Source organism: Phaethon aethereus (assembly GCF_964289735.1).
Source record: "Phaethon aethereus genome assembly, chromosome: 2".
Classification (NCBI taxonomy): Eukaryota; Metazoa; Chordata; class Aves; order Phaethontiformes; family Phaethontidae; genus Phaethon; species Phaethon aethereus.
In genome coordinates, this window is record NC_138582.1 from 99,620,237 (window position 1) to 99,646,618 (window position 26,382).

The window sequence follows — 26,382 nt, forward strand, 5'->3', positions numbered from 1 at the left end:
CTCTGGAAGATACAGGTGTACCTAGAACTGAGAATCATGAAAAGCTCAATCCTCTGGCCGCCACCGAAGTTATATGCATGAAACTTCAGGTTTATCTGCTAGCATGCAGAGTACCCACTATTCACTGTCAGGTGGACTATGGCAGCAAAAGTGATAGTGTTTAATGAATTGGGAGGAGGAGCTACTTTTTCCTCAGTCAAGCTTTTGAATCATCATTTAAGGAGAAAGCATATAGGACAAACACTGCAATGGAGCAAGCTCTGAACAACTTTGTATTTAAACAAGTACAGTTTCCTTTTTATTTCTTAGGAAGTTTACTGTTGAAAAAATGGTATGTATTAAAGCAAACACATTATACACAGAGATTAAACATCAGATAGCAAAACCTTACGGAATGAGCACTACTGGTTGTATTGTATAGGGTTTACAATCAAAGATATACTCAAAACCCCTCAAGAATTAATGTACTTCAAGGTAAATTAGGCACAAAATTTAGCTTGTAACTAGCTCTGCAAGCATCTCACTGTGATTTCACTGTTACAAAATATTACAAGTCATCAAAAACATAAGCTGACTTTTAAAATTTTTTAAATTTTATTTGTACTATGTGCTGAAACAGTACAAATGTATACAGCACTCCACCTTTCTTAAAAAAGCATGTAAAATAGGGACTATAAAGTAGAATCAAGGGGCTAAACAGGAAATTATCCCTTTATTTGGGCGTAGAATTAGTATGACATAAATCTATGGCTTTGCTTTGTGGACATATTTGAACTTGACTAAATCCTACAAATGTGGGGAAGAAACAAGAAGATATTCATAATGAATATGAGGTACAACAGCGATATTTTAAAGGAATATTTTTAGTAAGGAAACCAGCTGGTACTTGACATATATGCCTCCTTCAGTTTTTTGAATAGGATGCAAGACAAAATGTGAAATTTTAAAGAATGAGAGATTATCTCACAAAAAAAAAAAAAAGAAAAAAAAATCCATGGAGCAAAAAACCTTCAAGTGATTTACTGCAAGTTTTTAGCTTAGATGAGGCTTTAGCTTAGAAAGAATTACTAATTTGCAAGAAATGAGAGGGCAACAGCAAATCTGAGGACCATAATAAAATCTTACCTCACAGAAAACACAGGGATCTTCTAAATATACATATTAGAAAAGTGTTGGATTAAAATACCAGCTTTTTGTATCTTCCATTAGCAAAATATATTGCTGAAAGTTGTCCTTTTTTTCTTTTTTAAAATAAAACCCATTATGATTGCCACAGAAATGCAAGGAACGGCATACTTTCTAGGGGTACATTTTTACTGCATTGTACAAGAATTGCCTAATAGGTAAAAATAAACATCTTAAGTCTTAATGCTGTTTTTGATTAGCAGAAACATAAAAAGGAATGCACTGAAGCAAGATGATAACAGTATATCATGCAGTATTTTGGCTTCATGTATAGAATATTTCAAACCAATGATGTGACTGGAGGGTGGGAGTTTTAATCCATTACATTCACACGACATCATTTAGAATTAAAATTGTATGTGAAGGCAAACTGTGTGGAAATGTGAAAAGTACTGGGATGCCTAACAAAAGCGTGCCAGATGTGTTATTGTTTCTAGCATGCAGAGCTAATGCTTGAAGGCCTATCACAGCAGTATGAACTACTGCTACTTCTAGTTCTTTACATTACTGCTTTGTTTCTGCTGGCTGTGGTCTGGTCACGGTCAGCAAGTGCTCTATGGCGTTAGGAAGTTAACCCACAATCTCTGCAGGTTCAGTGACCAACTTAGATCCATCCCATGCTGTCTTGAACTGTTCAGGAACCGGAAATTCTTTCTGGTAAGAAACAAAAGCAACAATGATGGTTAAATAAACAGTGGATACCTCATGCAAACTGGTGGAATACTATTAGTGCTACATGACTGAGAAAGCATTGATAGCTCAGACATGCCAGGATTAGAGAGAAGCCTTCTTCATTACCCTAGGAAGCTAATTTACAATGCCACACAGGAAAAAGCCTTATTGCTACCCAGTTTCAAATAGCCTTGGTACGGTATTACTTTGCAATAATCCCTCTCACACCATTATTTGGAACAACTAAGTAAATAAGCCTCATGACAGAAATTACTTTAGATTCCATTAGTGTCTGGGTTGGAAGACAGTAGAAAGGATTTAAATGTGGAGACCGAGCGAGGAGACTAATTTTAAGGATGAAAGCAGTATTATAATATGGAAGAATTAAGAAAAGCAACCTATAATTTTAAGTGATACGCTTCAAAAAGACTCAGCATCCCTTGTGGGGTACACAAAATAAAGAATGTAAGAGAAAGTCTCCTTCCATCCCATGTATTGAGTGAAAGGATTGGGTCTTTCTCTGTTCCCAGTAAACAGAAAAAAGATGTGAAGAGAAGGTTATCCTCATTCAGACCTCAAAATGGTGTTTCGATAGCCAGTAATTGCAGATGATATGGTGATTTGAGGCAAGACTGATCAAAAGAACCCTTTTTTTTTTTAAGAAATAGGTGAATATGGACCCACTGAAAATTATTCCCTTTTTAATCTGAAGCTGGGCATCCAGCAGTCACTGTTGGAAATGTGGAGCATGGGAATTCTTGTTCCATGTTTTCTTTTATAAAGCCTAGACCCCTTTACCATAGAAAATTCCAGCCCAAAAGATTAGCCAGAAATTTAAGTTCTGTCTATTGCCATTCCATGCAATTTCAACACTGCTCTGTTCAGGAAACTAGGAAACTATTATGAGTACGCTTTGCCTGCATGATGCCTTGCTAGTGTGTGAAGTGACAGAGCATGACTTTACTAGAAATCCTGCAGGGAATAGTATGAAAATCTTACTAGAACAGAAAAGGAGCCGGGAAAATGCACAAGTAGCTTTTAAGGGCATATGTGGAAAATACTAGAAAGTACAACAGATGCTACCCATGTATCAACAGCTTTAGAAAAAACAAGTATATTATACTGTATTATTTCACCTGTAGTAGTACTATATTTATCTTCATTTAGCATCATTGTCTTCAGGCTTGAGTGCTCTTGTATGAAGTGAGTTTCTTTGGGTGATTACGTTTAGATATCAAAAAAGAAAATTAAATGGACAGGAGATGAAGCCATTATCTATCAAAATGGAAAGAAATAATGTGATGTCTGATCTCTGAAGTTATTTTGTGCCCCAGAAAATGAGTTCTTCCTGGACTGATAGCCGAGGTATCGGTACATAGAAATTCAATTGTTTTGGATCAGTTTTGGTGATGTCATATGTGTGGTATGTTAGTTTCTTTCCTAGGAGTTTGAATGCTATTAGCTACTAAGACTAGGGGCGGGGGAGGAAAGCTTTAAAAACACCTCACTCACATAATCACCATCTTGGGGGATGAGGATGTTCATCTCAGATGACTTGGCACTCACAATCTCACAATCTAATGATTCCTCACTGAGGTAGATGTGGCAGCCTTCTGTTTTGTTAATAGAAATGGTTGGCACTTTCCCCATCACCTGCAAAATAAAATTTTCTTAGTATCAAATCTTAAAATGCACACAAAGATACTGTTAATAAAGTCCTCATTGCCTGCCAAGTCTAATTTTGGCCACCAACATCTGATCTGGGTGTCAGCTGCCTGCATGATGCTTATATTTGATTCGTGAGACACTGTGAAAATTCTTGGTGGTGGTAACAAAGATCTGTACACAACAGCAAACATAATATACAGCAAGCTTTTAATACACAGTTTGATGAAAGTGCTTCCTTGATTCTCTCTAATTTCAGTGACACTTTTGTGCTGATATTTAGGCGGTGTTCACCCTGTTCATCAGTGAGAACTGGTTAAGAAATCAAACCTGTCACCTCCAACCCAGTAAGGGCAAATGAAAGATCCCAGCATACCATAGTACTCAACAAGTGATTTGTAATACGTTCTGAAGACTTCAAAGCTCTTCCAGGTTTTACAGCGTACAGTAGGAAAGGGTTTTTATCACCTTCAGGCAAGCTACAATTCTAAAAAAGTACTGAGATCAATTTAATTAAATCTCTAAAGGTATTTCTTATGTCACTTTAAAAGCAAGCACAAGATTTACTTGAGGGGAGAAACAGTAATCTTCTCTTGCTTACAGTTCTACAGATTAAAAGATTTCTTCATGGCTAACTGGCTGACTCACTTGTTGTCAGTAAAAATTCCTCCTTCTCCTCCTGCCCTCTGTAGCAGGGACAGCAATATACTCTGGACAATGCATCAAAAGGGCAGAGGTTATTCTGAGCCATAAACCAGTAACAGCATGTGATAGGTATGTACTTGTTAACGAAAGAGTGTCTCCCATCATTCAAGTTAAGAATGTATTTTCAGCTTCAGTTCCTTAAATGCGACAGCAAACAAAGAACAAATGGTCTGTCCTCTTGCATCCCACCCTGATCCTGAAGTTTGGTCTATGTAGTGGATCAACGCATCCTAAACTGACCTTTCTTTTCTTTAATGGGTTCTTATGCAATAGAGGACAAAAGGAGGAGGGTGTGTTTAATAAATTTTGCAAACATCTGGCAAGAAAAAAAATACCACTGAGAGAATGAAGAGCCAAGCAATATGGCAATGAATTAACTTTATAGCAAAATCTGTAGGATTAATTTACTGACATTTGTTGCATTAACATATCATGTATTTGCAAATTGTAGGCTCAGGTCTTTAAAATACTGAGAAAATGAGGTGCTCAGCACTTCGCGTACTCAAACCCTGCTGAAGCGGCCTGATTCAAGCAGCATATAGCATATAGCCAGACTCTACCTTCTTAAGTGGAACTCCACTCTGCTCCATGACATAGAAGCCTTATACAATATTCATAGAACCTGCTTAATCAAAAGAATTTTGATTCTTAGAAATGATATTTCCCCTTTATTTGGGTATTAACAAGCTGTGGTTTCACGATTCATTACATATGCATTTTTCAGCTTTTATGAATAGCTCTAGAAGTAATGATAAAAATCATCTAGTTATATAAAAAAAACCCAAATAAATTCCTGGGATCTTTTTCTTTAATGAACTGTCTCTGCCATAAGAAGACATGTAGTGATCATGAATAAAACTGCTTGTTACAGTTCAGGAGGTGATGCACAGCTGGTAGCAGTGTCAGTCACTTGCATGAGGTTCAAAATATAAAAGAAATCTTGCTATTATTCCCTGTGGTGGCTGTGACCAGTATTTCTGAAGCATGGAGCAGGATTGTCTACATTTAATCTCATACAGCAGCCAGAGCTTTTAAGCAAAAGACCTCACCTTTCTTGAAGACTGGCAGTTTGATATAATTTAATTAACACTTCATTTATTTTTCTTTTAAAATAACATCCTAAAGTCCTTTCTTGAGATTAGGTTGTGTATGTTGGACACAACCCAGTACTAGAGCATGTATAGTCAGACCTCTTTGGAACGAGATGAATGAAGTGCTGTGAATGTCAGGCAGACTGTCTATGCTTTGAAGAGGGCAAGTGTCCCCAGTAGAGAGGGCAATATATGGATTTAAAATACATCTATTTTCTTTTCACAAGAACCACAAGGAAGGTGATCTCTCATGAAGCTTTGCGTACTGGTTATCAATGACACAACCGGTAGAGGCTCATAGCTCATCTGTAGGCAAGTGGCTTCATTACTTACTCATGTAATGTGTCATGTCACTGGCAGGGGAAATTTTTTAAATCCCAGTGCCTACTTTCATTTTATGTCACTGTCTTTTGACAATCCATTTGACCATTTCTGTTGAGAAGTTAAGAAAAAAAGAAATAGCCATCTTCTGGGCTTAGAAATCAATTAGGTAACTGCCAGGATTTGTTCCATAAGCACTGCTGAACTTTCAAGTCCTAGGAGCTGTTTAACATGATGGCAAGAAAATGAGGGACAGAAGTAATAGTTCTTACAGTGTATAGATCTCTCAGCTTCACTGGAACCAGAAGGGACTGCGATAAGGGAGGTTTGTTCAGTGATGCTCAATAGTTTTCACAGGCATTTTCTAAATACATCAGCAGAATATAGTGCATATAAAGATACATTTTGATGCATCAATCTCTTACTTTTCTTGTGCTCCTGTGAGTTTTTAAAATCTCTTGTAGCTACATGTTGGGCTTTTTTTCCCTGCTTGTTCTCTGTCTATCTTTGTTTTTCAAATAGATGTTTACCTGAATCTGAATATCCCTGGAATTGATCACTTCCACGATTCCCACAACGTTGTCAAACACAAGGCCAAACTTTTTACAGTTGTCTAAAATAAAAGCAATCATAAATAAGACAGGCAAGATAAAATCAAATATACGTACACCTGCTACATTAACTATGAAAATTCCCAGTCTTGCACTGCATAGCTGAGCAGTTTTACTCACGTGATAAATCCATTAAAGTGAATGGAATGATTCAGATGCATTATTAATCACATAAGTAATTTTTTTTCAAGATTGGCATTTAAATCCCAGCTGAGCTATCCACTCACCAATAGTAATTGAATTGATTTTTCCTTTTATCTGAAGTGTAGATTTGTTACACTTAAAAATGTAGGCCACTTGCTTGAGTTCAGTGTTGTTAATGACCAGGTCGTTCTTATCCTCTTGATATTCCTATTTCAGAAGAAAGTTTATTTAATTGGTTGTCTTTAACTAGCTAACAGTCAGACAGAGTTTAGTACAACTTATCCTCCAGTCATTGCACCTTCACTTACAACAGAGCAGTATCCTTCCTGTGGCTTAAAAATCTAATCTGCTTGGTGATCAGATATTTCACCTAATTCATCCTTAGATGACATATGTATATTTGAGAGCTGCAGAACTGAAGAACTTCGCATAGACCATGGCAAAACCCATTAATTTTGTAGCAAAGGCATTATGCTCACAAGAATTTAAAAACGCACTTGCAAAACGGTTGCTTGGCTTCCATCCAATTTAGACTGGCACCTTGAAGAACAGAGCAAGTTTTTGTTCCCCCAAATGTTACATAATGGTCTATACATTTATGTGTTACGAACAGGTGCAGGCATTACCATATAAAATAAGGAGTAATAGGTGAAGAAATGTCCTTTCATTAGGAAGCTTGAAGGGCCATTTACGCTCCATGGATGTCCATGAAAGACTAGGGATCCACAAGGAAAGTTCCGTGTGCTATAACCCTAAAGCAACATAACACAGGCAAACGGTGGCTGCACCTTATGCAACCTCAACTCCACAGTAACGGTTGTGTATATAACTTTCTGCATGACTCAACTGTGTATTGTTTCCGCACCCTTTTAAACAACAGTCATGTGAATTTTCACTCATAGATTCTTTGGTATATGCCTACATAAGTTAACTACCAAACTTTAAACAAATCTATCTTTTCCATCTGTAGATTGAGCAAAAGGAAAACACTTCTTTACTTTTAAGAATGGGAGACATGCTTGCATGGAATGGGCGATGAAAAATAAATGTGTAATTCCATTGCTTAACAAAGCTGGAGAAAGTGCTCTGTGGTAACACTGTTATCTCTCACCCACACAAACAGCCTGCAAGAAGGGATTTTAACTGGAGTTCTCCACTGGACTTGTTTCTGGGGGATTGTCTGATTTTGCAAAGAATTTATATGCTGGTTCTGACATTCTCCAGTTCAGATGAATTAATTAGTATATGATTCTCAGAGACAAATGAATTAACTTTAAAAGCTACAAAATAGTAAAAGCTAAACTGTAGCAAGGCAGAGCAATGCAAGACTCAGCCCATTTTAGTTGCAACTTTGATTTGTTGCACCTTGATCACGGACAGCCTTTTGCAAGGTCTTTTGGTGCTCAAACTGGTTTGCAGTGTGCAGGGTGCAATCCAGAGGTGTGACTGGAACTCACCACTCTCCACTTCTTTCCCTCTAGCTCCAAGACAGGGGCATGGCTCTGCTGTGGGGAGTTCTTGGGAGAGGTGGGACTTGAAGTATGGCTTTTTGTCGGAGAACGAACAGAGGGACATTGGGCACGTAGGCTGGGGTTCTTGTGAGTCTTCTGGTCATCAGAGACATGTCGAAGCCCTAAAAAACCCAAAAGGGTGTTCATGAAAGAGAGTTTGTTTTCCAGTCCTAAGGATGTTCATATCTAAGCAGTAAAGGTTCATTTGTAATTGTGTTAAATTATTCTGTGAATTTACATTTTTATTTCCTCAAGGTTTGCCTAGGTAACAACTGCAAGTGTAACTGCCTTCATACTTCTAGCAGTTCATATAAAACCTCTTTTACTGTGGATGGGCTATCTTAGTATCTTTAACAGGAAATGCTGCAATGTCTTCTAGTCCCTCTCTGTCTGTAGCGAGCTCTGAGAGTTTCTTATATCATATTTTTCCATCCATAAAAATGAGATTCTTTTTCTAATTTATGACAATATTTGACCTATCCCTGCAGCATTAAAGGCAGATATATCAATTGTATGTATTTAAACTCACAGCCATCCACTTTAATTACAACTGTACAGTATTAATACAAAAAGTTTTATTATTGTACTCAATACAGATCTGTGAGCCATACCTTTTCACCTAGCACGTAACACATTTTGACACAGGATGATACACTAAATGTCAATCAGAAAGGGGGATAAATTTTTATTGCAATTGCAACTTAGAGGTTCACTAGCTACTGGGGATCAATCTTCAAAGATGTCCAGTGTGGCCGCCTTAAAATTAAAAGGATACCTTTAAATAAATGGTGTGAATTTCAGGTATGCTGAACATATTTGGGTGGTGTTGCTTCTAAAGGAGATTTTGGTATGCAGTCTCATCCATCAGACTCACTGCAAGCCTCAGAAAGATCTGAGTTGCTTAACCGTAACTTAAAAACTGTGATTTTTTTTCTCCTGACCTTTGGTAATTGCCTCTCCCTGGTTAAGCTGTGCAAATAGGGCTGAGCGAGATGCAGTTCCTTCATCCTTTACGGTTTCTGTATCAAAGATGGGGGGAGGTCCAGGTGGTGGTGGTGGTGGCGGTGGTGGGGAGAGACATGACCCGCTTGTTAGAACAGATCGCATAGACATGGGTGACGCAACAGGACCCTGTTTGAGATAGATAGATGGAAATTATTTTACATACAGTCTTTCAAGAAACATTGTGTTATGATGGCTCTTACTAGGCAGTCCCAGGCTCAGAAGAATTTCTGGTGCCATGATTGAATGTAATACTATGAATCTTTTCCTTTGCCAAAGCAGGCAAGCCTGGCAAGACTGACAGTACACCCGGCTGCCTTACTGGAGAACTACTCCACCTAAAATACTTCTCTCAAATGCTTGTCAAGACTGCTGTTAAAAATCTTGAGTAGTAAAGATTCCATAATTTATTCCAGTGTTTACTTACATAAAAGGGAAAATATTTCCTTTTTTTCAGATACCAAATTCAGTTAGCCATAGCTTGGTGTGCATTCAGAAACATACAGAAAATGTTTTGATCTAACACAAATAACTGGGAGGGTCGTGAGCTCTCAAGTTATACATAGACAACGTGCTAGATTGTATGCAAGATGTAAAATGCTATTCTTCAGACTATTCAAGTCATCTGCAAAGATTCAAATTATAGCAGAATGTAAAAGTACGGTGATTCAAGTCTCTTATTTCTGAAATTCAGTATTTGAGTTTTTAGTTCATTTTCTCAAATTCTTTTTCCTTTTTTTCAACTGCAGGAGATCACAGCACACAAGTTATTAGTGAGGGGGGCCTTGGTAAAGTAAGTAATCCAATCTTTCTTTCCGTTTGCATAATCAAAAGCACATGCTTTGGTCTGAATTATAATGCTTACATAGAATATTATCAAACAGAGAAAATTCTAATAATGATCTGATTAGAATGTTATGCATCCTAATTATAGAGGTTAGTTAGAATCAGAGAAACTGAGAATCCCTTTTTCTGTCTTGCCACTGAGTGTCACTCTGATCCCACCTCTCTGCTGCAAAGCAGAGACTGTTTTAAAAGAACCGTTGTGAAAAATCAGATTGGTTCTGACGAATTTAGCTATACAGACATTATGCATTGCACCAGTACATATTTATTAGGTGGGCAGATGCAATGGGGAAATGACAGGGACTTACAGAGTCACACCTCCTCTAATTGGCTACCTTTGTTAAGAGATACAGGTTGCTAAAAATGCATCCCTGCTAATCAATACTGGAAATAGATATCGCTTAGCTGGACTCAGAGGGTATTTTTAACCATTTATGATGCCACCCCTTTCTGCTTTCCACTAAACTGAAACAGCAGAGTAGCCATCTGGTTCATGCATCTCACATGAGTGAAAACTGTAGCTCTTTTTTAAAAAGTAAACTTGTCCTGTCTTGTAATCCCAAACTGATAGTGGGAGAAGGGATGAGGTGCACATGGTCTTTTTTTTTTACTATTCAGACATTCTTTTTTTTAAAAAAGAAGCCTCGCACATTTGAGTAAGTAACTGCATTCAAACCTCTTAGTCATTATGAACTAATCAGAGCAGCGTGGAAAGGTAATAATATTAGTTAGCCTTTTAACGTACACTCTCCACTGGCACATGCATCTTCAGCATGTAAGTACTGTTGCATTTGAAGGAGCTGTTTATGGAATATGTTAGTGATGAACACATAGCAAGGTTCTTTGTCAGATTAGTGACATTAAGATTGCACTGCACAAAAAAGACTGGTTGAATCCCCGGTGCTTGTGTGAGTAATGAAACTGATGTAGTCGTACAGTTTGATTGTTTCTGAAAGGATCCCAGATCTCTTAAGGGAATGAGCTCTCTCCTACGCTATTAAATCTTTTTGATCAAATGTAAATAAATGAGAAGAATCCCCTTCTGGAATTGATTATAATTTATTGTCAAGATAGACTGGAACGTATGTGGACTGCTTTTAGAGACATTTCATTGTTGCACGGATACATTCGAGACTGAGCGTTTCCGCTTACATACTTAGTAGTTACAAGTTATTGTTTTAGGCTGGAGACAACTTCTTCACTGGGCCCTCAATTTATAATGCCTGTCTTCCTGCCTCTGCTAATGCCAGTAATGTTACCTGCAGCAGAGTCAGCACAACTGTGAATTAGTATGATAAAAAAAAGAATGTAAGTAGATTTAGTGGCACAATCAGTTGTTGCTGCCCAAGGTACAATAGAGATCTTCCCTATCTGTTGCTTGCAACCATAGCAACTGAATCCACTATGTCCCGATTATCCAGAATTATGAACATTGCATTCGCAGGGCTTTTAAAAATACTCATACCCAGAAATGGCACTCACTGTGCACAATGCAGTGTGAACAGTTATGAATTATGTATGCTTTATGGGGACATTAATAGTAGTAGTGGTAGTGGTTAATAACTTGTAGTCTGAGATAAAAATTTCATTTCCCAAATTCCAGATTGACATCTGATTTCCCAAACATACCTTATTGCTTCCACCCGCATAAATACAGTGCTGTGATTTTCCAGAAATTTGTGTGTGTAAGACTCACATGTTCATTTGCGGTTGACACCAATTAAGTCCTACAAAGGCTGCAAAGATGCATTAGAGAAAAAAAAAAGATGTAGAAGTTATCTGGGTATTCTGCATACAACACAGAGTGGTGGGTCACTCTGCCAGTCTCTTTGCTTCAAGTGTCAAACTGAAGGCCATCGCAGATAATGCAGGATACTCCAGGCTCAACTGACGCTGCTGAGTAGTGCATCAGAGACAGTTTCCCAAAGGCCAGCAAAAGTATGGGAATGTCTATGTAACCGAGGTGGAAGCAAAACTCAGAGGCGTTTATCTGTGGAAGTGGATGACCTCTCTCCCAGAACTCTGAAAGAACTACCTTGTGAAAGTACAAACAAAAAGGAAGATTTTTAAATACATCAGTCAAGTTTGGACGAGATTTTTTATGTCTGGAGAACGTCTGTCTTACTTTTCAAGAAAGAGCAGAGGTAGGAAAGGATCTGGGAAACTAGGAGCATCTTTCCCTTCTAGAGCAGCACTGATGAAAAGACAAGTCTAGTAAAAAATCTCAATCCTTGACCTGGGGAACGAAGACATTCTAGTCCTTCGAGTGAGTTTCAAGAGTAGGAAAAAAAATTCCTATCCCTTGCACGCAGGCTGCCCATCTGCCTCCTCTTTTCTTTACGAGCCTGCTCCCACCACCAAAGTCAGTGTCTATCTCCACTGAGCTCAAAAGATTATGAGTTCGATCTAATTAAGAACATAGGAGCTGTCACAAGGTCTCAGAAGACACCTGGGGTTCAGTCACCCTTCCCACTTTTCCTCTTAATGTTGTGCAGTCACAGAAATAAAAGACGGACTGAACCTTTGTTGTTAGCTTTTCTCCTGCATGACAAATTCTTGTCTAGTTTATGATCTGAGTTACAGCTACACAAACTAACAGATATTGTACCGTGATATGTTCAATTATGTCTGAACATCTATGTCCATTCTGGAAACTGAACAACTGCATTCATAAATTAGGCCAGGCAAAATTGAAGGAGAAATCAAAGGAAAAAGGTCACTAAAATACAGGGAGGGATGAACTGCTCCACTGTAGATCTACTGTCTTGCGGCATGGACATATCCAGTGGGGCAATCCGCCATTGAAATAGAACAGCGCGGATAAGACAGACGAGTCTCACTCATGAGGGAGCGTAACAGAGACTTGCTGTAAAGAGGGGTTCAGTCTCACTCTGGCATTTGTCTTCTTTTCTTTGCCATTTTGCTTTACTTGACTGAAATCAAACAAACATTCAAGTGAGGTGAAATTGTGGGAAGAGTGGCTCAGGGCAACCTAACAAGGGGACAGAAAGCACAAAAGTGAACTGGAAATGCAGAAAACACTTTGCACTTCTCACATTCCCTGCATGCCAGGAAGGTGGGAGCTGTGCTGCACTCAAACACTCTGAGGCAAAGGGCAGTTTTACAATCAGCCTAGCAAAGTGGTTCCAGGAAGTTTCTTTTTTCATTCATTTTGAACTCGTATGCATAGACCTCCAAGTTACCAACCTAAGTCACTGGCAATTTATTTGCTTTCCTCAGTCACCCTTCCAAGACCACTTAGACCTTCAGGCTCTAGAATATTTCTGAACCAGACTCTTAAACTGTTCTGGTATCTGGCAATACTTGTGTATAATCCTATCCAATTTCAACTAAAGTGCCCTTCACAACGTCCATTCATTTCTGTTCTGTATAGGCTGGTGTTTGTGAGAGCTGCTGGGAATAAAATAGCATGTTACATGCCTGCAAAAGTTCATCTATCCTAAAGCAGCAGGTGCTTACCAGCATTGCTATTTGCAAACAACTCTTCAGATTAACTTCAAGCAGATGTTAACAACAGCGTATCTTTACACAAAGAGTATTTAGAGCCATTTGGACTAGCAAAGGCAGTTATTTGCAAGCCGCCTTTCTTCCTCTTTTATTTCAGCTGTTTGCCTCGGCAACAGCTGCTGTTCTCAGTGCTGTGGTGTCTATAGACATCACATCAAGTTATGCTGATAGCTGGCTGTTGCCATTAACATGTTAGCGTGGTCGTTTTTCCATCATTTGCAAATACACCCCTGGTAAGAATTATCAGGGGAATAGACAGCTTCAGCCTTACTTTGTGAAAATGTAACACAAAAGCAAGCCATTAGCTTTTAACCTGCTAGCTTTGTATCATAGTGAACTTGATGTGCTTTAAACCTTGCTCCTGGAGCTTTCTGAAATGGGGGAAAATGTAATTCTCCGAGTAAGGTCCTATCAAGAACAGGAGATGCGGGCCCTGCGGCCATGTAGTAACAGCTCTGTAGGGGATGGAACATTTCAGAAATTTCCTTCCAGGGAAAAAAATTGTCTTCAGTCTCCAACTGAACCATGCTCTGAATGGGGTGACAGGAACGGGTCAGGGTTTGCTCCTTGCTGGGTAGCCCAGAGCCATCTGCAGGGAGGCCCAAGGGACTCCCATTGACTGTGGCTCAGTAGCTTCTTCTAGTGACAGTGTCTGAAGCTGCTCATGGAGCTGGGTCTGATAAATGCATATTATCACTGGGCAAGGGTTTGCAGGATTGCAGTACAGCCTCAAAGTATGTTGTATTTCTCCCTTTATCTTGTAGGTCCGGCAGAAGGGTGAGGTACACTTCTCCTTGCTGGCTACCTAGATGGCTCAATGGAAGAAAGGAATGACTCTTTATGTTGAGGCAGCTGGCTGGTTAAAATCCATCCATGTTGAATCTCATTTAGTTCCCTTGAAATTACAGTAGAGATGAGTGAAGCCCTTTGCTTCTGAGAAGCTGGGCCTTGTTACAGCACATTTGTCCTAAAGGCTCCCCCTGGGGCACAGGGCAACAGCCAGTCTTGTTAAGAGAAATAAAATGCTGTTCATACATAACACAAGTGCTCTGGATGCCATACTGTCAGTAATTTTTGGTGGCCATATGCAGCTTGACATTTCTCTAGGTCTGAACCCAGCTACCGAGACAGTTAGAATTTCTTTTTTTGTCTTATCACAGATGTTACTATTTCCTGAGCTATTCTTGCTGAACAATTCCTTGGGTTAGCCTTCCATGTCACCATTACTATATTTGTAGCATTGTAGCAGCAAAGAGCCCTAGTCAGAGGCTCATATCTCTGGGGATACGAGGGGCTTATGTGCCAGGCTCTGTATAAACACCCGCGGTGCTCCTCTGTGTTTATCCAGCTTTAGGCTGACACACTGCAGCATAGAAACTGAGGGGAACAAAGTTCTTGTGGTGGGAACCTGCTGTGGAGCATTTAAATGAAGACACATTTCTTGTAGCTGCAATGTTGTTTTTACTCAGGACAAATAGTTTATAAACATCTATATAATACACAGAAATTAATTATATGTGCATGTGCGTAATATATAGTACGTATTTTATTAGTCATTCATATTAAGAGGTAAGTATCTATTTGCAGCTGAGGCAACAGGTGGCAGACACAGAGGCGTAAAATCCCTTCCTTAATTTATTGAAAAGCCTTCTTTTCATGGCAGATAAACAGGAATCCTAATGGGGACTACATTCTTCTCAAAAAAAAAAAAAAAAGATATCCCTGTTTTCTCCCCCGCCCCCCCTTAATAGTAATCCTAGTTTCACACCTAAAATGATTTCAGCATTCTGTATTGTTCTTTCCATACATATGCACAGCCAAAGAGAAGAATCATGAAGCTCAAAATATCACGTATCAACCTCTGGGAACAGGTGGACTGAGACTCAGGGCCACAGAGCTCTTGTTAAGGTGTTTTTTGTGTAAAAGCAGCTTAGCACAACAGTTCTATTACCTACCGTATTGAAGCCACCTGTCTGCAAGGGGTTATGCTGCACTGAGATCCACAATTTACTAGATGAAACAGCAGACTTACAGGGCCTGTAATCTTTGTGAGCTAAAACACAAACCATCAAAAACCAGGCCAGCCTCTTTTCTTGTTACCGGGTTTCTGCAGAATTATTTATCTATTGAGTCTGTAAACTTTGAAGCCCCTTAATATACTCCTGCCATTTATCACCTGTTCAGGGTTTAAAATGGCCCTTCCAACTTCACAGTTACCCAAACAAAAATGTTTTATGCAGCCAAGGTCCCCTAAATCATCTGAGAACTGTATGCTAATGTAATAGTCAACAAGTAACTTGCTCCCACAGGCACACTAAACCATCTTTTACTTATATAAACATTCAGTTAAAAAGAAGACCAATCCTTTTAGCAATATGGTAAAGTTTTAACAGATGTGCCTTTTCCTTGTCTCTCCATTTTACATACTTTCAATTTTCTTTTTCCTTTGCCTTTTCCACTGGAACTAGGTTGCATTATGTTACAGGTCAGGTAACATTTGTTTTGATGTGTAAATGGCGGGGGGACATTTGTCACTTGAGTGAAATTCTGTATTAGAAACTAAACACTGTAATGAAATTCACTGTTAGTCAGTAAATGTTTCCTGCTTGCAAACAGTCCTGCTGGCAAAATTTGTCCTGAATGACTGTTGTATACGAAGAACAAAAACTTAACTGCAGATCCACTCGCAACTGAGAGAAACATTCAAGACAATTATTCTTGAGCAAGATTTGTTTCTTAACACTTATTTGATGTACAGGAAACGAGAGCAATCTCTCATTAGTACTGATTGTTTTCTTGCTGCAAAGTTAACCTGCAGAAACAGGAGCAGAAGTTTCACTTCCCCCAGCTTACTCATGCAGTCCTTGTAGCAAACAAACTTTTATTAGGCATTCTTGTGAGCGTATATTACAGCTGTTCATTTCTTTGCATCACCAGAAAATGTAGAGAGGGAAGAAAGAGCCATACTTCAATACAATCCCTTATTAGGGGGGGGAAAAAAAAAAAAAGAAAAAAGGGCACTTGCTGTTTATCAGTGAGAACTGAAAAAAAGACATAGGTTACTGTTACGGCTGTAGATTTCATGTTAAAAGTCAGAAAGTTGTAGCAAGCAAAAATGACAGTTTCTGCATGGGTAAAATGCTACAATGGGCATTTAAAATTTTTCATTATAGTAACAGCTTTTGCATAAGACTCACTGACATCTGAGAATGTTGTATCTGGCAGCAGATTAAAACTTGCAAACCTCCATTAGGTTGGTAATTGCAATTGTTCCCGTTGTCAAGATGGTCAAATTGAGATGTAGTGACTATAGTGAACTGCTACTCACCACAGGGGATGTGTGGCAGAAGGCAGCTCACACTTTACATTCAAAAAAATTACACTTTTAAGGAAATACTGTAGAACCATGTGACTTCCAATGACAAGGATATTTCCCCTGATGTATGCACAATCAATTAATGAAAATGAATACTTCAGATCATGGCGAAAATACAGAGTGGAACATTTTACTCTCTGGGACAATCCTGCTCACAAACATATGTACTTTAAACATACAGTTTTCTTCTGTGAGCACAGTACCAACAGACATCCTAACCATATCCGTCATGTCTTGAAATGCCTGCCATTTTCGTAGGGTCCAGTTTTGTACCACCACTCCACATGGGTAGCAAAACAGGCTCAGATACACAAAGGTCTCAAGGTCCTTAACTCCACTGATTTCTTGACTTTCTCCTCACACAGTCCCATGCATTTCAATAGGATACCCTCAAGGAGTAAAATATTGTCACGCATCTTGGCAGAACCAGAGCCAAAGTGAATAAGGAGAGAGAACTGTGTTAGATCCAAAAATCTGTAAGCATCTGTTTTCATCACAAATTTATTATAAAGCTGATAGAGGTAACTGTTATTGTCAGAGCCGACTGCTTAGCCATTATTTCAACCTTTTGCACCTGTTTTAGTGTCTGTCTTGTAGTTTACTAAGACATTTCTTTCTCTTTCCTGAGAGAAATGAAGTGCCTGCCTGTGCTCACTGCCAGAGCCAGCAGCACTTCACTGTATGCGGCAGCGATCTCTTCCAAGGTTGGCTGCAGCTGCCCTGTGCCGCCTGATGGAAGGGCACAGCAGCGCTGGGAATGGCACAGCTTTGCCACGCTGCCACGGAGCATGGCCAGAAACGTGCGCACCACAGTATGCAGTATCTACAGGTAACGGGGCCAACTGCTCTCTAAAAAAACTGTCCCCTCCTTTTTGGAAACCCAAACATAGTCTGATCTAGGCTGATGCTCCTGGGGGTGTTGCTGCAGTTCAAACTATGAGAATACAGCCCTGAGAGCAGCAGTGGTTACTGTTCTCCCTGACTCTAGTCTCTTAAGAAATAACTCAAATACGCTACTTAATAGCTTTTTATATAAAGCTTCAAGCATTGCTTTGTTGACTTCTGCAGACATGAAGGTTAAATTATCGGTATAATGTACTTTAAAATGTGTACTTATACAGGTCAAAACCTTTCTCTCATTCTCTCTCCCTCTGTAACAAAACAGCATTTCTGTATCAACATCTCCCTGTCATAAATGTGCCACTTTCTCAATGCCTTGCCAAACTACTTTATTTTCCTTTTTTCCTTTTATGCATATAAGTGGAAGCTGCTGTGTGCAATGATTAACAACCGTGTCTGGAATATATCTACAGCTTTTATATATATCATATTTCTGTCTGGGCCCTGATTCTGCAGACCTTTACGCTTAAATTCACACAGCATGAATCTGTGACTTTCATTCTTACTTTAAAATGTATAACAAAAATCAAATTATCACTTGAGTAACTCATTGCTTTCTTGAATGTATTTGCTACTAAGCTTCATAGAAATATTTAAACAACATTTAAACAACAAGCTATTTAAACAACCTGCTAACTTACTGGATTCTAGTTTCCTTACACTCACATGAAATAAAACTTTAAAAAATTAAACATCCATAAAAATTTGTTTGTAATTTAATCTTTCTGACACACATTACATGAATGATAATTTAAATGAGCCATACTTCCATGACAACTTTTAGATCTGAGTGATATCCAAAGTGAGTGAAATCAATACTTCAGATGCAGTAATGGGCTCATCACTCATGATTGAATGAGCACCATTGGCAGGAAACTATGCTTAATATGAATAAATAAGTCACACCTCGATTTGTATTCAGCACTTCCTTGCACAACTGGAGAAAGGGAAATAGAGAGATGTGCTGGCTGAGATGCTGGTTTAAGACCAGTCAAATATAATCTGCAACAGCTACACTTCTGAGTAAGATTACCAGTTACTCCCAGCACTGACAGTTCCTCCTCTTTGATCAAATGGCTGTAACAAATCTTTATCTTATAACACTATTTCCATACTTGTAAAGTTCCATTAAAGGTGAAGATGATGATTCTTTCTCTGTATTAACAAAACTAAATTTGTCCCAGATTCTCAGGCTAATTCTGCTAACAGGGTACTACAATTTCTTTTCCTTATCTAATAACAATTCTAAAATCATTAGCTCTTCTCACATTCACTGATTAAAATAAAGTAGAATGTAGCACGTGTGAAATTTTGTACTAAATTAAGGAAGAGAATCGTGTTTAATATTTTAAATTTTTACTACAGAAACCTACAAAGTAGCAGAAAATTCCAGCCTTCTAATTTATCATGTTTAATATTTTTGCATTGCTTCATACTAAGAAGTACACGCAGATCATGGTCTCTCCTGTGTTTGAACTTGCACTTGAATACTTGAGTACTGTAAGGCCTTGTCCAATGTCTAATGAGGGTGTGAAGAAAAAGTTGCATAATCTGTTGCTGAGCAATCTGTTGCATTCTCTTACATAGTTATCACCTCCATACAGGGGGGGGATTAAGTAACTTTTCCAGGTACCACAGAATCATAGAATGGTTTGGATTGGAAGGGACATTTAAAGATCACCTAGACCAATCTTCATGCCATGGGCAGGGACATGTTTCATTAGACCAGGCTGCTCAAACCCTGTCCAACCTGACCTTGAATGTTTCCAGGGATGAGGCATCTACCACCTCTCTGGGCAACCTGCTCCAGTGTCTCACCACCCTCATGGTAAAAAATTTCTTCCTTGTATCCAATCTAAATCTACCCTCTTTCAGTTTAAAACTGTTGCCCCTTGCCCTGTCACTACAGGCCCTAGTAAAGTCTTTCTTCATCTTTCTTATAAGCCCCCTTCATATTTTGAAAGGCTGCAATAAGGTCTCCCCGGAGCCTTCTCTTCTCCAGGCTGAACAATCCCAATTCTCTCAGCCATTCTTCATAGGAGAAGGGTTCCAGCCCTTATTCCATGTTAAGATGCATTCCATCCAAAAGCTCTACATCACTTCCCTATGTTCCTGAGTTCTTACAATGGTTTGGTCTGGGAATTAAATTATCTGGTGGCCTACATAAGTCCTCTGAAGAGTCATTCAATTAAAAAAAAGAATATTGGCCTATACAGAAGAAATTATAAACTTGGTGTGAAAGACTGCCTGTGCAAATACGTGAGTGCACTGGTAAGTTTACGAGATGATAACAGCAAAGAGCTGGCTGCTTATATTTTTAATACACTTCAGCAATTCTCCTAACCTGATAATAAACATGATCACATTATTGGAATAATATAGAACATTCTGTCAATGTAGATATAAACTCTTACATTTATATCCAACAGAAAATTAATTCTTTACGTTTATTCCCAGAGAGGTGGTAGATGCTCCATCCCTGGAAACATTCCAGATCAGGTTGGATGGGGCTCTGAGCAACCTGATCTAGTTGAAGATGTCCCTGCTAATTGCAGGGGGCTTGGACTAGATGAACTTTAAAGGTCCCTTCCAACACAAACTATTTTATGATTCCATGATTCTATACCTCTTTTAGAGAACAATATTCATTGCCATCATCTGCTATGCATCTCAGATGTAACACACAGAAGACTTTTATATAAATATACAGAGTATAAATAGTTATGCATACAGTTATATTTTAATCTCTCCATATACATATTTCAGAAATTATTTCTGTATGTATGAAATAACAGTTTTATAAAGATAGATATCTATGAAGTAATAAGTTGGTATGTATCCCTTGTGTTTCTTTCTCCTGCTATTAAATAACTCTCTTTGTTCAGATTCTTTCCACCATTCTTCTCCTTTCCCCATCACGTTACCCCAATTTTCCTTTAGTCTGACATGTCCTTTAAATTTCTGGGGTTTGCTTTTGTTCCTACCTTCTGGTGTAGTAGGCCTGGAGAATTGTGTCTGCATCTCACCATCTGCAGCTGGGGGTTATGGCTATAATCATCACAAATAATTCTTCCTTCTTCCTCAAAACCTGTACCACAATGGCCTGACACGTCTTCTCCACCTGCCTTTCAAACCTTTATTGGTTTAGTTGGTAAGTCCATGGACCACGACTTCTGCTCCTGGCCTAAATATTTATTTTTCCTGAGCTAATGACCTGCATTAAAAGTCAAATTGGTTACTGGCATTTTATGGTTCTTCATGAAGAAGGAAAGAGTACTTACAGTTTTACTCCAAGTGAGACCTGTGGTATGATGCTCTTTGATATAAGCTTGAAGATCAGACCAGATGTTCAGATATGACTTCACCCAATCAACATGGCGTGCATCACTGTAAAAACAGAGACAGTATTTATATATGTGAATGTTTGTACTTAAAACCAGCTTAAAAGCATTGCTACTCTTGTTTAAAGCAGGTAAAACCCAACGTCTGCCTTAAAGCCAGGGACAAATCAATTAGCAGGCAGACAGCAGGCCAGCGCTGAAAATACTGAGGCCTCCGACACTGGAAAGCTTTTGGATCTTTCCAGAGGATGAACAAGGCAAAGGATGCCTCTAGCACAGAGTGCTTCCTGCTGGAAGGGTGTGTCATCATCCTGTTCAGGCTCAAAGGCTACTGAAGAAGCACTAAAGGTATATGGAGCTGTGCAGCAGCTACCCAGACACAGTCTCAGGGTGCTGAATTTTAGAAAATTAAATATCCATCGGTTCTGTGAGATATTCTAGCTTCCAAGTTCAAAGATAGCCAGGGTAATGTTGGATCACATTATAGTCACTAGACTAAAATATTTATACATCAAGAATTTTTGAAGTACAAGTCACAAGTTGGCTCTGGAATCATTATTTGGAAGGCTTAGTCTTCCAGTGGGACAGTAAGTGAAAATAAGAAATAGGCAGAGAGAGAGAAACTGCTTGTAAGATGGAGTCCCTACTTATGAAGATCCAGAAAAGGATTATTACTGAATAGTGACAGCTGTGGACTGGATGCTCACAAGGATTTGGGTGTCTACCTCCTATTTATTTCCTTTGGAGTTTGACGCTTAATACTGCTGAGGATCTGGATCAACAGCTTTAATCCAAAGCCTACTCAAGTCAAGGGAGAGCCTTCTACTGCTTTGGAAGACACTGTGATCTGACACAGTGAAAAACAGGAAAAGAATTTCTTATTAGGGAAAGAACTAAATACCTCACTAATGTACCCTGTCTATACTGTTATGTGAGACATTTTCTTCTCCAGATTAAGTACGTCTAAAGGTACACTGTAAAAATCTTCAGTTACCCCAGTAGGTACTACCTTCAGTAAGTAAAATAAGGCTGCAGGAATAATACATAATATATATATAACATATATTATATATAGTGTATAGTATATACTTATACATGTACTATAAATAGAAATATACACAAAAGTTTTTTATATATATAAAGTTCTCCTCACTAAAGAGGAAAAACAAAACTGCAAATACGGTTCTTCACTGGGATATGTAAATCAAGAGCCAAAATCTGGCCTCCAGACGTACCAAATCAACAGGATTTATATATGACTTTTTGTAAGAGGGCATAGGAAGGACCTGTATTTTTTCTCTTTCTCTGTCAGCTCACAGATCTCATTCATGGAACTTTGCTGTGAATTCCTTGTGCTCTTTAAGAACAATGCAGTGGTACAGAAAAAAAAAATCATTTGGGGAGCTACGGAATTAGATGCTCAGTTGTATACACCTACCAGCTAAATGCACATTTTCAAGCGAAGAGCAAGAACAGCAACAGTGTGAGTCCACAAGTGAGACAAGGATGCGTAGCAGGTAGCTAGCCACACACTGATATGTAAATATGCATTTGCATATAAGTTTATGATGCTGGAATACCAGAAAATTAAATATAATCCTATAATTTGCAGAGAGTGAAAACGAGCACTGCTAGTGCTGCTGCCATTCTCACTGCAACACACTGCAGGTCAAAGATGAGGAGGGGAAAATACACTACTGCAAGCAGATTTTATCAAATGCTTTTTAGTTTATAAAATGCTTTCTGTGATGACATTGTGAACCCTATTGGTATGATTAATGCTCTGTTCTCTGGCTAGCAGATACTGGGGCTTGGCAACATACCTGTGCTTGTAGTCCTTTAATACCCTGTTAGTATAAAAGGTAGCAGCATCATTCATCTCCTTGACATAAGGGCCTGGTTTAGGAGACTAGGACCATCAACCCATGGTAGCAGGAAACAACAGAAAGAGAAAGGAAGTAAAACATTAGTCAGACACCCTCCCTGATGTATTAGGTATATTATAAAACACCTTCTTGGGTGTAGTAGACTGAAGAACTATGCAGCTGAGACTGCAGAGTTCTGCAAGATTTGGAACTATTCTGGGCCACATCATCCAGAAGCACATTTACAGCTCTCCCAACCATCCTGTCTGTCACTCACCACTGCTATCCAGCCAAGGGCAGGTATGCTTTCACTGACGGCTGAGAGGTGGTTGAACATTTTACTTCCTCTGTTCCTTTCTCTGAAGTTCTGAATTTCCTGAATTTTCTCTGATATTGGCTTGAGAAGCATTGCTACCTCATTCTGAAAGAAAAGAAAAGAGAAAAGAGAAAAGAAAACAGAAAAGAAAAGAGAAAAGAAAAGAGAAAAGAAAAGAGAAGAAGAGAAAAGAAGAGAAAAGAAGAGAAGAGAAGAGAAAAGAAAAGAAAAGAGAAGAGAAGAGAAGAGAAGAGAAGAAAAGAAAAGAAAAGAAAAGAAAAGAAAAGAAAAGAAAAGAAAAGAAAAGAAAAGAAAAGAAAAGAAAAGAAAAGAAAAGAAAAGAAAAGAAAAGAAAAGAAAAGAAAAGAAAAGAAAAGAAAAGAAAAGAAAAGAAAAGAAAAGAAAAAGAAAAAGAAAAAGAAAAGACACTGCTGTTAAAATGGGTAGTCCAAAACCACCCTGTGGTTTAACATTGTCCTCCCCGCCCATTGATTTAACAGTTGGAAAGAAAGGTCAGCATATTCTCTACACTAAAGTAACAATTTAATTACTCTGCTCCGGTTGCAGCAGCAAAACGCACAGACGTTAAGTATTAATAATGTGTTGCAGGAAAAAATTGTTTTCAGCACTTGCCGCATTTTTACATGCTGCCCAGGTTAAGACCCATAGAGACCCTATCTCTCAGAGTCAGCAGAGTGCTTGTATCTTTTATCTGATATCCCTGAAACTTTTTGAGACTCTTTAGAGTGGCTTGAGCTTTTCATATTATTGACCAAGTTGTTCTTTCTGTAAGAATCACAAATGACTTGTTAGGTTAGTGGCCTCTTATCATCCGGCAATGAGATTGAGAAAGTAACACACTGAAGGCAATATCAATTTTAGCTTTCCCTATTGGAAAGTTTTAATGTTTCCTTTGTCTGCAAGTAATGTGGGAGGATTTCATGGGAAAAATACTGCCTGGAAGCCATGGCTTGGGGAAATTCTCCTGTGTTAATCAGAAACGAATGGTATCCAGGGGAATGACTGTTGAGTGGAAGGAATAGTGTCTGGAGTGAAGAGAAAAGCAGAATGGATGTTGAAGCTATCCAAGCTCCTTCCTGTGCAAAGTGAATGCTAATCACACTAGCCTAGTGTCTCAGAAAAACTAATTTAGAGCACTAACTTAATGGGAAAAATTACTCCACTCAGAAGCAGCACATTGAGGGACAAGGGGTCATTAGTTTACAAGCAGAACAACTGCTGTACCTTGCTACCCTATAAAATGTTTCTACAAAAACAGTCCAATACTTTATTGCAAAAGTATGCCTGCAGAACCCATAGTATGTCCCACCAAAGAGAGTGCACCATTGTGATTTTCCCTGGCACTTCACTCATAAATCACTCAGGATGTAGCAGGACTCTGCATTGTTTCTCACCTTTTCTCAGGACTACTTGTCTAATGGAATTAAGTGCTTGTTGGAGACAGCTAATCCTCATATTCTTGAGGACTAATGCTGTCGTGACACACAGAAGATGATGTGTGTGTATGCACTACTTGATCTCTGTCATCTGTAATACATTTCACCCTTCTGCAAGACCTCAGCTTTACAGAATTTTATGTCACCTTAAAATAAGCATATTTGCTATGGATCCACATAAGTCACAAGACACTTCCAAAAACAGGACAGAAGGAGGTTCTGCAGTTTTAGAAGAATTTTGATCCAACTATGGAGCCTTAATGTTCTAGTGGTAAGGTAATTTTGAGAAAGGCCTGTGCATCTGAAACACATGGGGCTATCTGGTCTTCTCCTACAACAAAGTGGGTTGGGAGAAAACAAATATTTACAGTATTACTGGGAGATGAAAAGATTTTTTGTTGATGGCTTAATGACCAGCATAAGCCATTAAGTCTGCAAAAGCCCTGAAACCTCCATGATTTGTAGTTCTTAAAAACTGATTTTGTTGCCATAACATGATAAAGTCTGCAGGAATTCTTCTTCCTAATTTTTGCTTGTTTACAACATGCTGCAGCTGGTTGGTTCTTTCTTATTTTGCAGGGAAATCTTTCAAGTATGACAGTAGTTAACAAAACTGAAATTTATGAAAGTGCTTATTCTGCTTTGAGATTATGCCAGTTTTCCTCCCATAAAGTCTAAGGGATATTTACAGTCTTTCGCTTACTGTGAATCTTCATGGCCCAGTTCCAGCCAAAGAGAGTATCGGGGCTAAAAATACAGCTCCACAGATGCCCGGTATATCTCGGCAGCACTGGGAGGCAGCATGTTTCTGTGGATAGGGCATAGAACTGGGAGTCAATAAACGGGGGTTCTCTCCCACCAAATTATCATCAGGTTTCAGGACAGTTGCGTTACCTTTTTGTGCTTCAACTTCCTATATATGAAATGATGCTAATATAGCTCTTTTATTTTGCAGAACACTTCGATAGCTACAGATAAGAAGGCAAAATTAGGGCCAAACAGTTTCCTGAACGGTACCATAAGACCCACGCTTCCTCCTCCTCTTACTAGAAAAACTCCCAGCAAGTCACTTTTGTGAGGGTTTTCTATCAGTGCTACAGACAGAATTTCTATCCCTCAGAAGACAGGACTTAACCTGTCCAGTGAATCAACTGTTTATAAAAATGTAGTGGGTTTATACTAATTTCACAGAAAAAGTGCCCTGTGGGAGTTTTAAAGGCGAAATATATATTGCTAAGGAAAGTCTCTCGAAGTAATCATTCACTTGGCACCGGAGTGACACCAGAAAGAGCCACAAAGGGCTTGAGGCTTTGCTCAGCTCTGTCCCATGTGAGATGTTCTGGGAGAGCAGCACAGCCTGCCTTCCCTTCCCTGGGCACTTGTCCTGCTGGGTAATGGCTGCTGGCTGGCTGCACAGAATGTGTGTGCCTGTCCCTGCAAGCCTCCTGTGATCCAAGTTGGTGTGTAAGGGTTGGACACAAAGGAATACCAGCCTGCAAGGAATCACTTAATTGAGTCCTGTCTCCCCGCAGTCAGTTCTAAATTTTTAGTTAGTGATTAAACTGCAGATGAATTATAGTGTATACGGCATACGAGTATAGAAAGGCTCATTAATTCTGGCAGCAATCAGTCTTGTTTGGCTCTACAACACAGAACCAGTTCTACTGAGGGTTCTAGAAGAACTCTTTATTGCCATGAATATTAAAACAGCTGTTTGTTAATAAAATGATTGTCTATACTGTATCTCTAAGAAAAAAAATAATTCAAGGAGATGAATCAGAGCTGTTGGAAAAATCTTCAGCATGCCGTTGGCATGTGCTAGATAAAATTTCTTGTCATTTAAGAC

The 26,382-nt window shown here is 38.9% G+C and overlaps 1 protein-coding gene across 1 annotated transcript in view; it reads right to left on the minus strand.

Annotated features, from left to right (window-relative positions):
* Positions 1-1,755: 1,755 nt before the first annotated feature.
* Positions 1,756-26,382, minus strand: part of CAP2 (cyclase associated actin cytoskeleton regulatory protein 2) — a gene marked incomplete at both ends in the record, with an annotated part of 54,273 nt that continues 29,646 nt past the window's right edge. Inside the window, 9 exons of the mRNA XM_082014771.1 lie at positions 1,756-1,839; positions 3,370-3,510; positions 6,170-6,252; positions 6,478-6,601; positions 7,852-8,027; positions 8,847-9,036; positions 20,839-20,944; positions 22,722-22,807; positions 23,041-23,184. Of these exons, the coding sequence (XP_081870897.1) occupies positions 1,756-1,839; positions 3,370-3,510; positions 6,170-6,252; positions 6,478-6,601; positions 7,852-8,027; positions 8,847-9,036; positions 20,839-20,944; positions 22,722-22,807; positions 23,041-23,184 (1,134 nt within the window). The remainder of the gene's footprint in view (positions 1,840-3,369; positions 3,511-6,169; positions 6,253-6,477; positions 6,602-7,851; positions 8,028-8,846; positions 9,037-20,838; positions 20,945-22,721; positions 22,808-23,040; positions 23,185-26,382) is intronic.